Below are 14,236 nucleotides of genomic sequence, written 5' to 3'. Positions count from 1 at the left end.
GGCCTGGCCCTCCGAGCCCCCGCCGGTCACCCTCGCACCTCGACGCCCTCCGTGTCCTGCAGGAAACGCAGGCTGACCGACTCCAGGGCCTCCTGCGGCCACTCGTGAAACCAGTCTATGGCCGTGCAGTTCACGATGGCCGGGAATCTTCTGCCACAAACTCTCAGCTGGGTCCCCACTGGGGAGAAGCAGAGCACCACCTGCGGACGGCAAGAGAGCTGCTGCACCGGGGGCGGGGGCGGGCGGCCGGCCGAGCGTCAGGGCTGGGTCCGCGATGCCCCACGGCAAGATTCGAGAGGCCACGGCATGAAGTTGGAGTGACGGGATCTGAATTCTGGTCCAAGGTACTCCCTGGTCTGCTGCGGGACTTTGCACAAATCCGTCGGCCTCGGTTTCCACATCCGTAAAACGGGGATACGCTAGGCTCAAATAAGCAAAGGAGCGATGCAAGGGCAGAGCAGAGGCGGGGTAAAGGGATGGAGAGAGGGGAGAGAGATGGGAGAATTGGAAGTCCTATCCCTAACTTTCTCATCACAGTAGACAACACCACTATCCTCCCCGTCTCACACACCCTCAACCCTGGCATCATCCTGAACTCCCATCTCTCATTCAACCGGCACAGTAAAACCGTCGCCAAATCTTGTCAATACTACCTTAACAACATCTAGAGAATCAGCCTCTCCCTCACCATCCAAACTATCACGCTAATCCAAGCTATCATATCCTGCCTCGACTACTTTATCGGTCTCCTCGCTGAATGCTTTGCCTCCTGTCTCTCCCCTCTCCGGTCCATTCTTCACTCTGCGGTCCAGATCACGTTTCTAAAGGTTCAGTCCTCATCTCCCCACTCCTCAAAAATCTCAAACGGCCGCCCATCCACCTCCGCCAAAAACAGAAACGCCTCATCGTCGGCTTGAAGGCACTCGATCGATAAAGCCCCCTCCAACCTTACTCCGCCGCTTTCCTACCTCAACCCAACTGCCACACTTTGCTCCTCTAACTCCAACCTACTCACTCCACTTCAATCTCACGTATGTTGTTGTCAACCCTCTGACCATATCCACCCTTTGGCCTGGAACTCCCTCTCCGCTCAGATCCAACAGACCACACGTCTCCCCATCGTCCGGTCCATATCTCTCCACTCTTCGAGAACCTCCAGTGGTTGCCCATCCAAATCTGCATCAAACGGAAACTCCTTACCATGAGCTTTAAAGCACTCGAGCAACTTGCCCCCTCCTCTCTTACTTTCCTGATTTCTCACTAGAGCCCTGCCCTCACACTTCACTCCTCTAACGCCAACGTACTCACTGTACCCTAATCTCGTCTGTCTCGCTACCAACCTCTCGCCCACGTCCTGCTTCTGGCCTAGAACTCCCTGCCTCTTCATATACGACAGAGGATCACTCTCCCCACTTTCAAAGCCTTATTAAAAGCACACCTCCTCTGAGAGTTCTTCCCCAATCAAACCTTCATTTCCTCTTCTCCCACTCTCTTCTGTGTCACCCTTGCACTTGGATTTGCACACTTTATTCACCCCCCCCTCCCCACCCCACAGCGCTTACGTACATAGCGCTAATTTATTTATATTAATGTGATTTTCTCCGTGTCTCCCAATTCTTATATTTTACTGTCCTACATACATAGTACAGTGTTGTGCCCACAGTGAGTGCTCAATAAATACAACTGATTGATTGACTGACTCAGGGCATGTCACCCCCCTCCTCAAAAATCTCCAGTGGTTGCCTATCAATCTTCGCATGAAGCAAAAACTCCTCACTGTTGCCTTCAAACCTCTCAATCGCTTGGCCTCCTCCTACCTCACCTCCCTTCTCTCCTTCTAAAGCCCAGCCCGCACACTCCGCTCCTCTGCCGCTAACCTCCTCACTGTGCCTCGTTCTCTCCTGATCCTCCGTCAACCCCTCTGGACCGGAATGCCCTCTCTCCACACATCCGCCAAACTAGCTCTCTTCCCCTCTTCAAAGCCCTACTGAGAGCTCACCTCCTCCAGGAGGCCTTCCCAGACTGATCTCCCCTTTTTCCTCTGCTCCTCCTCCTCTCCCTACTGCCCCTACTCCCTCCCTCTGCTCTAGCCCCTTTCCCCTCCCCACAGCACTAGCGTATATTTGTACATATTTATTACTCTATTTTATTAATGATGTGTATATATCTATAATTCTATTTATCTATTTTGATGGTATTGGTGCCTGTCTACTTGTTTTGTTTTGTTGTCTGTCTCCCCCTTCTAGACGGTGAGTCCGTTGTTGGGTAGGGATTGTCTCTATCTGTTGCCAAATTGTACTTTCCAAGCGCCTAGTAAAGCGTTTTGCCCACAGTAAGCACTGAGTAAATATGATTAAATGAATGCTTAGTATAGCGCTCGGCACACAGTAAGCACTCAATAAATATGACTGACAGAATAGGCGGTCAGTAAACACCACTGATTGAGGTATTTAGGAGGAGGGGTGATGAAGAGAATAGGGGTCTTTTGGGGAGGCCAGAAAAGGGAGGGTTGGAAGAGCTGAGAGTAGGTGAGGTCCAAAGGGGAACAAAAGTGGGAAAAAGAAAAAGACAGAGGTCAGAATGGGCAAAGAGGCGGCGGCCGGACAGACGTTAAGAGCCGGTGACTTCCTCCTGGCGGACAGGTGGTCTTCCCTCTCCACTCCTCATGGCTTCTCCGAGAAGCCGGCGCCGAGGAGGGGCCTCACAATCAATCGTATTTATTGAGCGCTTACTGTGTGCAGAGCACTGTACTACGCGCTTGGGAAGTACAAGTTGGCAACATATAGAGACAGTCCCTACCCAACAGTGGGCTCAAACACTCGGTCCCCACCCCTTCTCGGTCCAGGAGCGGACAGACCACCCCAACATCCGCCCTTCAACTCTGTTCCCACCGGGCCACAGCTTCGACGCCAGGAGGACCACAAGGACCCGCTGGGGAGGAGCCAGACCAGGTATCCCAGAATTCCGGGACCTGTTCTGCAACCGCCTCCACCCAACTCCCACCCCCATAGGGTACCACAAACCTCAGAAGAAAGTCTGGCCAGACCAGCTGGTATCTCGAATACCTAACACCTAACAAGACCCCACACCTCGCCACAGTTCTCAAAGGGGGAGGGAAGGGTCCTGGGACCTAATTCTGGTTCTTCTCATCCCCCCGAGACTGCAGGCACAGGGGCAAAGGTCCTGACGTACAGCTCGCTTGCCAGGTGCCCAGCTCAGGGTCAGCCCGTGCAGCCGGCAGGTCTGCCCCAGCCCCTCTGCGACTCGAGTGGCCGGGGCAGCCAGACAAGGTGGGAGAGGTGGGCGCCAATCCTCTACCTTCAACTGCCGCCTGATACGGTCGATGAAGAATCCCCAGCAGTCCTCACGGGTCTCCCCCAGGCCGTGGTTCTTGGCTTCGGTTCTCACGCCGCCGACGATGTTCTCGATCTCTTCGTCGGAGAACAGGTCTGGAATCTCACCTAGGAGACAGCAGAGCCCATGTCACTCCTTGGCAGCCTCCACCGGCAACTCTGCTAAACAGGGGCCGGATGCAGATGAGGCGGTTCAGCTGACCTAGGGGCTCCGTCCCTGCCACCCATCAGCTCCCACAGATGTGAATGCAAGAGTTATGTGGAAAGGTCTAAGGGGAGGGCAAAGGGAGGGCCAATCAGAAACCAGGGTGGGAGGGCTAGAGAGAGGGTAGCCCACACTACAGTACTGAATGACTAGCGTGGCTGGGGCCCGATCCCTGCCAGGGCCCCCATCCCCACTTGGTCACCGTGATGGAGTCCAGCTTTAAGCCCCGCCAGGGGATCCTGCCACCACGGTTTCCAAGAGAGGTGAGGAAGATGGGAAGCCAGTGTGGCCAGACTCTTACCGGTTGCCAAGAGATCATTGATCAGAACAAGGAAGCGCTCGTCGGCCACCTGCGTATCGGTCATGAGGAACACGACGCCGGTGTTCTTCACTCCAGCCTTGAGGCACTGGCTTGACAGATCTGCCTGAAGTGTCATAAGGGTCAGATGGCACCAGAACCCTGAGGGGCAGCGGCCGGGACGGAGCCGGCTGGGTCCACCCGAGGGGTCGGGCGGCACCAGGGCTCTGAGAGACGCCAGCCAGGATGAAACTGACCGTGTCCACCTGAGGGGTCAGACGGCACCAGGGTCCACGGCTGGACAGCGATGCATCTGAACGGCCTAGCTCAGTCCCGAAAGCACCAGGACTCCCACCCGACTCTCCAAGCCGGGGATCCCAGAAGAGGGAGCATTAGTTCCCTTGAGTTCCTCTCACCTTGAGGTCAGCAATGCCGTAACCTCTCCGCAGGGTGATCTGGAATACCTCCAAGGAGCTGATGAACGCAGCCAGCCTGCTGAGACTCTGCTTCCCGCTGCCCCCGACTCCGACCAGCAGGGCGTGGCCCCGCGGCGACTCCAGGATGCGGCTGATCCGGCAGCTGGAAGGCCAGACGTGGTGCACTGTCACCCTGGTCCCCCGTAACCCCTGGGCCAGAGTGCGTCCCGCAGGCCCCCGTGCTGTCCCAGAGGCGGAGGGTGAGACAGCAGCTGGGAAATTAAACTACTGAGCCACCGGCCTGGCACCCCACGACCAACTGGGGTGTGACAGAAATCGGGGGAGGGAGGCAGGACACACATAATACATGGAGGGGGAGAAAAGGATGTGTACACACACACACACACACACACACACACACACACACACACACACACACTCTCTCTCTCTCTCTCTCTCTCTCTCTCTCAAACGAGAGGGAATACAATCTCCCCCAGGAGACAAACCCCTCTGGAAAGAAAGTCTTGGAGTGAAGGGACCATGCCAGACACACCCCTTCTCCACCAGCCACTGGACTCTCAATCAAACAAGTACTCCATGGCATCGATCGAGCGCCTGCTGGGCTCAAGGCACCACACTAAGTGCTTGGGAGCATCCAGTTGAGGCGCAAGACACAAGCTACACCTGGGACAGTACTGTACGGCGAGGTGTGAGCCTGGCCTCGGAATGGGGACAAGTTGGCACGAAGCGATGGTCTCAAGCATCAGCTGGAAGTGCGGTGACACTGCCAGGGATGGCCCACTCACCTTGGCGATGAGGAAGTCTCGGGGAGAAGACTGCCTGCCTGCCTGCCTCCCTCCCTCCTTCCCGCCGGCTCAGCTTCCCTCTCATCGGAATATCCCTGGGGGGACAGATGTGGCCCGAGAAGAGACGCCCATGTGCTATGCCTGCCAGCCCCAGAAACCGGGTCCCTTGATCCCCCGGCATAGAGAAGCAGCGTGGCTCAACGGAAATAGCATGGGCTTTGGAGTCAGAGGTCATGGATTCAAACCCCGGCTCCGCCAATTGTCAGCTGTGTGACTTTGGGCAAGTTACTTAACTTCTCTGTGCCTCAGTTCTCTCATCTGTAAAATGGGGATGAAAACTGTGAGCCCCCCCGTGGGACAACCTGATCACTTTGTAACCTCCTGAGCGCTTAGAACAGTGCTTTGCAAATAGTAAGCGCTTAATAAATGTCATCATTATTATTACTATTATATTCCGGGATGGCCACAGTGGGCAGGCCAGCCCGGAGGGCAGCCGTCGGAACAGCCGTTCTCCTCTCCCGGAATGAGACTTTGCACATGTGGGACACCGGGAAGTCATTGAGAAAGCAGGGCCAGGCCCCGGATGGGTCAGCCACATTAGCACAGCACTGAGAACCGAGCGTGCCATCCGGCACGTTGAGGTCTTTTTGGCCGCAACCGCCCACACGGATGGGACTTTTTCCCTCAGACGATGTCATCTTCGGAAATGAATAACAGTGTGTGTGGCGGGGGTGTGTGTGCTAGTTTAATAACAATGGTATTTCTTAAGTACTTATTCTATGTCAAGCACTGTACTAAGCACTGGGGTAGATTTAAAATAACCACATTGGACACAATCCATGTCCCACATGCAACTCACAGCACCAATCCCCATTTTACAAATGAGCAACTGAGGCACAGAGGAGTTAAGTATCTTTCCCTGTCTTCTAGAAGAAGTGTCTTCTAGACTGTGAGCCCACTGTTGGGTAGGGACTGTCTCTATATGTTGCCAACTTGTACTTCCCAAGCGCTTAGTACAGTGCTCTGCACACAGTAAGTGCTCAATAAATACGATTGATTGATTGATTGATTGCGAGGAGACCCCCAGCAGACCCTGCAGACACTTGCCCCAAGCCAAACCACTTATCTCTGACTGGGGTGCAGAAAGCTGGGGCACAGCTGGTCTTCCACGTATCCTCCACCCGGCCCCGACCACGCGACGACCACAGGCAGCTGGGACTGACTGGCGAGAGCCCCGTTCTGACAGGCAGGAGCCCCGTCCTGACCGGCGGGAGCCCTGGGACAGCAGGGCAGAAACACTGGCCGCAGCCAGTCTAGGGAGTCGGGAAGCAGAGGAACAGGGCAGAGGCAGCCTCACACCACCCCAGCCTCCTGACCCCCCCTCAGGTGCTCGTATGGATGGTGTGGGGAGGGCACCCCGGCCCCTCGACCGCATATGCTTGCCTGGCTCAAGGGCCTGCCGAGTCGGGGCCCACCAGCTCAGGGCCGGGAGGAAAGCAGGGTTTTCAGGGTGAAAGAGAGCACAGACTCACACGTGGCACAAGGCATCCTCAAAGAGGACCAGGTCCATGGCTGCGTTGACCTCATTGTGACTCTGCAGGGCCTCGGTGAGGGTCTGGGTCAGTCGTTCCCACGTCGGCACCGGCATGTACTTGGGCTCCCCCATCCCATCAGCAAAGTGGCAGAACACGTTCAGCTTGCGGGCCTGTGCCAGGGTCTCATCGATGCCCTGGTGGGGCACACGGGAACGTCACCCTCTGGCACGACCGAGAGGAAAGGCCTGTGCCAATCAATCAATCAATTGTATTTATTGAGCACTTACTGTGTGCAGAGCACTGTACTAAGCACTTGGGAAGTCCAGTCAGGGCCTAGATTGAGACCCCTGAGGGCTGGTGAGGGGGAGGCCGCCCCAAGTGACAAGAGGTGGAAGAAGAACAGCCTTCGGCCAGCCGTCTCCCTCCGTCCCTTCCTTCCTCAGGTCCGATCCTAGGAGGTCCACCCCAGAGAGGGCGGTGACCAGCGACTTGATTCCGGACTCCCCCAGCCAAGGGTGGTAGTCACGCCTTCCCTCTCTGCAGCTCGAAGCGGAGCAGAGCAGCCGAGATACCTTATTCCTCTCCCCGCTCAGGCTACCGACAACTGTCTTACTTATCGGACGCTCGAGGGAGCGGGGAAGGGTGTATGGGGGAGACAAACTACCCACCTCAAGTGCAGCCGACTAGCACCCTCGGCGCTTCAGGAGCAAGGAAAGAATCATAAAGGCAGAGGGCAGGCACAGGAGGGGTCTACATACACCTCCTGAGCTGGGCCGGGGCCAGGGCTGAGGTCGGGCCTGAGGTGGGGCAGGGGCTGCAGCAGGGCCAAGGCTGAGGGTGAGCTTGAGGTGGGCCTGGTGCAGGGTGGGGCCAGGGCCGGAGGGGGTATCCCCACCAAACTCTAGAACTGTGTCAACCTTAACCACGTTGGAACCAGACCATGTGAAAACTACATGCAAGCCCACACGCACCCACGAATACGGTCACACCCGTGGCAAAACTCACATCATAGAACTTCTTCACTGCTTCCACCTGGATTTTGTCAAATAGGCAAATGTCCTTCTCTTCCACCATCTTATCCCGATAAACCCTGTCGGATTCGTGCAGATAGAGCCTCACCAGGTCCCGGGGTGATGTGACGCAGTCGGCCGTGGAGAAGAGAACGCCCTGCACAGACAGACAGACAGAGGACGGGACGGCCGCCCGATGCCAGACGGGGATCGCAAACGGCCAAGGGGTTGGGGGAGGAGACTTTGAGAGGACAGAGGTCACACCGAGGCCAGCCCCGACAGAGAACTCCCACGGGTGGGGGGGGCCTGGGAAGAGGGCAAGCGTTGGGAGAACAGTACTGGGGCAACGGCAATGATCAAGTAACCTTTGACAGCTAAACTCAAGGGCTAGTGGCCAGTCTTCAGGGCCTCCTCCACCAACCCAACCCTCCTGCCCATAGACCCTCTGCCCAACAACTTTCACAGCATCCGGGGCAGGAGGTGTCGGTGGTGACACTTGGGACCCGGGCACAGAGAATTAGGGGTGGAGAAGCAGGAGAAGCCCCCCAGAAAGTGAAAGGAGAGGGAAGAGTCCACTAAGCTGCACATCCAGAAGGGCAGGGACTGTGCCTTTCACTGCCCTTGGTCTCTTCTGAGCACTCTGCATACAATAGGCACTCAATAAACTCTACTGACAGTGACCCAGAACTGGGTCCTGAGGTAACAGAATAAGGAAAGGAGAAGGGAAGCCAGCACTGGACACGGAGAAGGAGCGGTCAGAGGTTTAGGGTAAGAGCCAGGAGAGAGTAGGTCTGGTCAAACCGAGGCCAGAGAAGACAGGCATTCACATCTAAGGCAGTGAGTGCCCAAGTAGGAAGAAGGCAGTGCAGAGACCACTCGGTTTTGCCAGAAGAGGCTGCAGCCGAAGTGGAGGGTGAAGTCCAGGTGGCATGAGAGAGCCAGAAAAGAGAGTGTGGGGAAGGCGGGGATTTCTACAGACTTGAGGGATTTGGACAAGGACAGGAGAGAGGGCGGAGGCTGGAGGCGCAACCAGGTCAAGGTCAGCAAGAGACTTGGATGCAGCTCAAAGTAGGGGGGAAGTAACCAAAAGAGAAGGAGAACTGAGGACAGCAGGGACACCTGCAGAGGACATTTCTCGGCGGTTGAACCCCGCAGTCCTTTACAGCAGTGGCCCGGAAACTCAGCAAAGGTGACACCCCACCTCCCCAGAGGAGAGGGGCGGGAGGCAGGAAGATAACTCGGCAAGTTGGCCAATGGGCCTGGCACACAGCCCACTGTGAGCATTCCTTCCCACCGCCCCGCCGGGCCACCCACCGGCCAACCGACATGCCCCCAGCTTGGCCCACCGGTGCCCGGCCTCACCTGGAACACGCGGGATAAGTCCCGCAGGTTAAACACATAGTGGAATTTGACCGCCGTGGGCAGGAAAGTAGCAGCGACCCTGTGGTGGAGGGCCAGGGCCACGTTGGTCAACTGGGGGGCGGACTGGAGCACGGCCGGTGGGAAGGCCCCAAGGAACAGGTGCCGGGTCAGGATGGAGCTGTAGATGGTGGCCAGGGCATCTGCCCCCGGGAACGACAGGGCAAACACGCTGAAGTGCCGCTGAGGGAGAATGGGATTAGGTGTTGGGGTTGTGTCCCGCCTTGGGCCTCAACCCCAGGTCCCCAAGGCCAGGGCTGAGCCCAGCCCAGGACACAGCAGAACAATTCCTGGGGAGGCCCAAGGCGGCGGGCCTGAAGGGCGGGGGTGAAAGGAGAGCAGCCCTCAGCCTGCCCAACCAGGGGGATGAACTGAGGCAGGCCCTGTCCACTTGTCCAGAGGCCTGGGTGTTCCCCAAAACCAAGCCCCAAGACTCTGCCGGGGCTGAACCCAGAACTGCCTGCCATCCCTGGTGGTGAGAGTCACGCCCCTCTGTCCCTCGTTCCTGCGTGAATCCAGCGGGAACTCTTTTTCCCCAGGAAAGGAGGCAGTGAGAACAAGAGCTGCAGCCCGGGCGCCATCCTCCTGGAGACACAGGGCTACGGGCATCCTGGCCAGTGTAACAGCTGGACGGTCGTCCACTCACCTCACATCTGCGCCCCAGATACGGGCCTGAGCAAGACGCCTCAAGGGACACGGGCACGGGCTAGGCCCAAAGTGTGCCAAAGAGTCATCCCATCGACCCTTTGGATTCCCCAGGTGCCGGAGCCTCGAAGCCCGGGAAAGTCTCCTCCGCTCCACACCCGCTTCTAGGCTTCCCTGTCCAGTGACCCAGTGATCATGGTGCCCAGGGATCCCCTCCCCTCCTGAGAGAACTCAGACTCCCGTAAGAGTCAGCAGGACAGATCACTGGTGCTAGGACTGAAGACTGGACCGGGGGACCTTAGACGGCTCCCCGCCACCCCCACTGCATAGACAGGCCACAGGCTCAGCCCAGGCCAGGTCCCAGCCAACCTCAATTCCAAATTTGGGATTCTGAGCCCGGGATCCCACCCATCCCACCCCTCCATCCATGGCAGCCAACAGCGGGGCTCAGGGCATCACCTGCAGGCGGGGGTTGACGGTGAAGCTGCCGGCCGTGGGGTTCATACAGGACACAAACTGCACGTTCGAGATCTCTTTCAGGGTCAGCTTGCTCCTGTCGTACCTGCAAGGGATCAGACAGGGCCTGGAAGTCATGAGGGATCTGGAGGGGGCTGACCACTGCTCTCCCCATCTTCCAAGCCTTTCTGAAAGTCCATCTCCTCCAGGAGGTTTTCCCCAATTACTTCTTCATCTCCCCACCCTATTTCCCCACCCTGCTGCCACTTCAGCACTTCCGCGTCAACTAAGCACTTGAGCTACCCTGCTCCTTCCTACCCCGCCAGTAGCATTTAAGTTCATAGTTTTAAGCTCTGGTGCTCCCCCACCAATAATTTATTTTAGTGTCCCCCTCCCTCACTAGACTGTAAGATAGTAGAGGGTAGGGAGCGTGTCTACTACGACTTGCGTATTCTACCAAGTGCTCGGCCCACAGTAAACGCTCAGTAAATATTACGACTAGATCGATCAATTGGACAGCCCCTCCTGACCCCGGGCAGGGCCGCCGGAGTCTGAGGACATCCGGGTGTTCCACCTGTCGATCCGTCAGTGGTATTTACTGTGCAGGCAAATCCCCACACTGAGCGCTTGGGAGGGTCTAATAGAGTGAGTAATCACAATCCTGGCCCTCCGGGAGCTGACGGTCTCGCAAGGAGGAAGACGATCCGAACGAGACCAGTAGGCGGGAGAAGGAAACGGGGATCTGTATCTGAGGAGTAGTCCTGAGACCGGGGCACGCGGGGCTGGACAAACCAGTGGCCGTAATCCAGGTGCTGCCTGAGGAGGGTGTGAGGCTGCACTGTCCCATACGTGTCCACTTCGGGCATGTTCAGGTCATCGATGAAGTAGATGAGCTTCTTGGTGCCCGGGGGGCCGTAGTTCCGTCCAGCCTTCTTGTCTAGAGGTTTTTCCAGGACAGCTGGAGATTGAACGACAGGCCGGAACAGAGCCTCAGACACAGATGCAATAATGCAAATGCCTTTTGCCCGACCCACCGAGGGCCTGAAGGGGCAACGGACGGCCCCCAACCACCATCGCGTGGCTTAGCGGAAAGAGCCCGGGCTTGGGAGGTCGTGGGTTCTAATCCCAGCTCCACCACTTGTCAGCTGTGCGACTTCGGGCAAGTCACTTAACTTCATCTGTAGATTGTGAGCCCCATGTGGGACAACCGATTAACCTTGTATCTACCCCAGCGCTTAGAACAATGCTTGGCACATAGTAAGCCGTGAATGAATACCATTATTGTTATAACTATTATCTCGGAATCAAAGTGCTTGGGGCGGCTGCTGCTGCCGCCGCTATCTGCTTCCCTGGACCCATCTGCCTGGAAAAAGGTAGCCACGGAGGCAGTGCCAGGTGTTGCAGCGCTGAACACAGTTCAGGAAAACATCAGAGGCGGTAGCTCCAGACATGGCCGCTCTGGGCATAGCAACCCCACACACGGCAATCCCAGGCCCGGCATCCTCAGACACGGCATCACTGGCCAAGGAAACACTGGAGGTGGTAGCTCCAGCTATGGAGCACTGGCCACAGCAGCACTGGCCACGGTGGGCCCGGTCTGGTTCTCTGCCCCATTTGGGGGCGGGAAAGGAACGGACTGCCAGACCCTCATCCCCACCCCGAGGAGAAGCCCCGAAGAACCGTAAGGTAGCCCAGACCAGTCCCATCGGCAGCCAGACCCTCTGAGGTGACGTGGGGATCCAGCGGCCCCCACATCAAGCCTCCCTCAGAGCCCAATTCTGCACAACGCCTCGGAGCCCTGGACGGGCCTCCGGAAGCCGATGAATATTCACAGGCTGAAAAACCAAACGCTTGCATTGACGCCAGAAGCCCTGAAGTCATTCAATTCCTTCTCTTAGACAAGTACAAACCACAACACAAGAAAAGGTGTCAGTAGGCATTCTCACTTTTTGGACGTCTGTACAACTTAGTGTTTCTAATATGCATTTAATTAGACTCCAATTAACACAGTGTCATCCAATTAATCACACACGACGCCTCTCTCCCCTACAGCAGTGACTGTTCTCCAAAACCCTGTCAACCAGAATGCTGTCAACAGACTCAGGGGAGGGAGTGGGGAGGGAGGCGGGGAGGGCCGACAGAGGGGAGCCGGTGTGGGCAGGACTGGGCAGAAATTCCTGGCTGGGGGAGTTGTGGATTTTTGATGTGTGTTAAGGCTGGCTGAGTCCCTTCCTTTAGAGAGATGGAGGCAAAGGGCCAACCGGGCATCATCCGGGATTGGCAGGGTAAACTCGGTCTCCCTCCCTGATGCGGCGAGGGCACAGGCGTACCCCACGACACGGCTATGGAAATCCAGACTGCATCGGGAACAGCTGCTCCGCGGTTGCTTCAAGTCAGGAAAAGCACCGGTCGTAACCTTTCTGCGAGACAGCGGCCAGGGAAGGGAGTACGGAGCAGCCGGGCAATGCGGGCAGGAGCAGGGTGCCAGCCCGGGGGTGGGGCAGGAGCAGGAGGACACCGGGGGAACTTCTCAAGATCCCTTTCGGCCCAAGTAGCTGTGGGTCACCTGACCTAATAGCCTCGGTATAGACGGCGGTAGGGGGGTCGGAAGGGCAAGGGAAAAGTCTAGCGACCGATCCAGAAAGGTCGAAATTTGTCATTCAATGAGTCTCGAATCTTGCCCTCACTGGCTCCAGGATCACTGTGGGGATCTGACAGGGAGGGAAAGGGAAAGAGAGAGATAAAGTACAAAAGACAACGCTGGGTGGGAGCAGGGGCCCATAGGGAAGGCAGCTGACCTCCCCGTGCCCAGAGCCAGGAGGATAAGGACCGTCCAGCTCCACTCAGCCACCACCCCCTCTGGTCCTCCACCTCCCTGGGTGGCACCTGCTTAGTGCGGGGGTTGCGGGGTGAGGGGCGGAAGTGGTTGCAGAAGAGAAAGGCTCATGGTCTTAATTCCAATTTACGGATAAAAGAACTAAGGCGCAAATTAGTTAAATGGCTTGCCCAAGATCATACAGCGGACATGTGACGATCAGGATTAGAACTCAGGTCCTTTGATTCCCAGGCCCATGCTCTTTCCACTAAGCCAAATTTTTCCACCCTAGACCATAAACTCTTTGAGGGTCTAAATCACGTCTACCGACTCTGTTGAACGGTACTCTCGCAAACACTCAGTCCGGTGCTCCGCACACGGTAAGCGCTCAATAGCATCGATCGAGTGATTCCTCGGCACAGCAGCAAATCTCCGCCAGCTCTCGGCTGCCCTCGGCAGCCTTGCCTCCTTTGCCATCCTCAGCTTCCACTCGCTACTCTCAGCCACCCAAGTGGCCTTTGACACCCATAAACGCCCTCTATCCCTCGGCGCCCTCACCTTGCAGCATGGCAGATGTGGTGTAGTAGTTGAAGGGGACGTTCTTCACCATGAATTCATCGGCGTCCAGAGAAGACAGCTTGGCCCCCATCAGCACCGACTTGCCTGTCCCGGCGCCTCCCACCAGCATGACGGGCCGCCCGCGGGCCAGGAGCTGCCCCATCAGGTGGCACACGCGGACGGTCTCACCGGTGTGGACGAGGCAGGCCTGAGAGAGAAAGGCGCCTGGATCGGGGGGTAGAGCTGGGGCCCGGGCCCCTTCCCCACCTCCAGGGAGGAAGACGCTGGACAGCTGACAGGCAGACCACCCTTCTCCCACACTGGCTAAACACCAGAACAGATGAGAGAAAGACAGACAGGGGAGTGGAGGGCCGTCTCAGCTCCGGGCCCAAGGTCAGGGCCAACTGCAGGAGTCCCCAGTCAACATTCCCTTGGCCGCTCATCTGAAACCCCAGGAGGAGCCCCCCAATCCTGGCCTCTCCACCTTGCACCCCAAGATGTCTCCTGGGGCATTGTGCTGAGGGACAAAGCAGGATCCCAAGCCCAGCTTGGACTTCACTGGGGCGGGGGGCAATGCCTAAAGAAGGACCCGGTCACCTCAGTCACCCCCAAGAGCTCTGACAAGAAAGTGACCCAGTCACCTCAGCCACCCCCAAGAGCTCTGACAAGAAAGTAGAGCCCGGCTCCCCTCACACCCCTTCCTTGTCCTGAGGCGATCCC

At 57.3% G+C, this 14,236-nt stretch overlaps 1 protein-coding gene across 1 annotated transcript in view; it reads right to left on the bottom strand.

Moving 5' to 3' along the window:
• The window catches only part of DNAH9 (dynein axonemal heavy chain 9), an 89,966-nt gene that overhangs the window by 27,763 nt on the left and 47,967 nt on the right, over positions 1 to 14,236 (bottom strand). The window contains exons 38-47 of the mRNA XM_038757522.1: positions 13,517 to 13,724; positions 10,936 to 11,101; positions 10,147 to 10,249; positions 8,986 to 9,225; positions 7,619 to 7,780; positions 6,611 to 6,807; positions 4,273 to 4,435; positions 3,860 to 3,983; positions 3,319 to 3,461; positions 39 to 200 (exon numbers count right to left, since the gene is read on the bottom strand). Of these exons, the coding sequence (XP_038613450.1) occupies positions 39 to 200; positions 3,319 to 3,461; positions 3,860 to 3,983; positions 4,273 to 4,435; positions 6,611 to 6,807; positions 7,619 to 7,780; positions 8,986 to 9,225; positions 10,147 to 10,249; positions 10,936 to 11,101; positions 13,517 to 13,724 (1,668 nt within the window). The remainder of the gene's footprint in view (positions 1 to 38; positions 201 to 3,318; positions 3,462 to 3,859; positions 3,984 to 4,272; positions 4,436 to 6,610; positions 6,808 to 7,618; positions 7,781 to 8,985; positions 9,226 to 10,146; positions 10,250 to 10,935; positions 11,102 to 13,516; positions 13,725 to 14,236) is intronic.

Source organism: Tachyglossus aculeatus, chromosome 15, assembly GCF_015852505.1.
Source record: "Tachyglossus aculeatus isolate mTacAcu1 chromosome 15, mTacAcu1.pri, whole genome shotgun sequence".
Classification (NCBI taxonomy): domain Eukaryota; kingdom Metazoa; phylum Chordata; class Mammalia; order Monotremata; family Tachyglossidae; genus Tachyglossus; species Tachyglossus aculeatus.
This window is presented reverse-complemented; position numbering and strand designations above follow the sequence as displayed.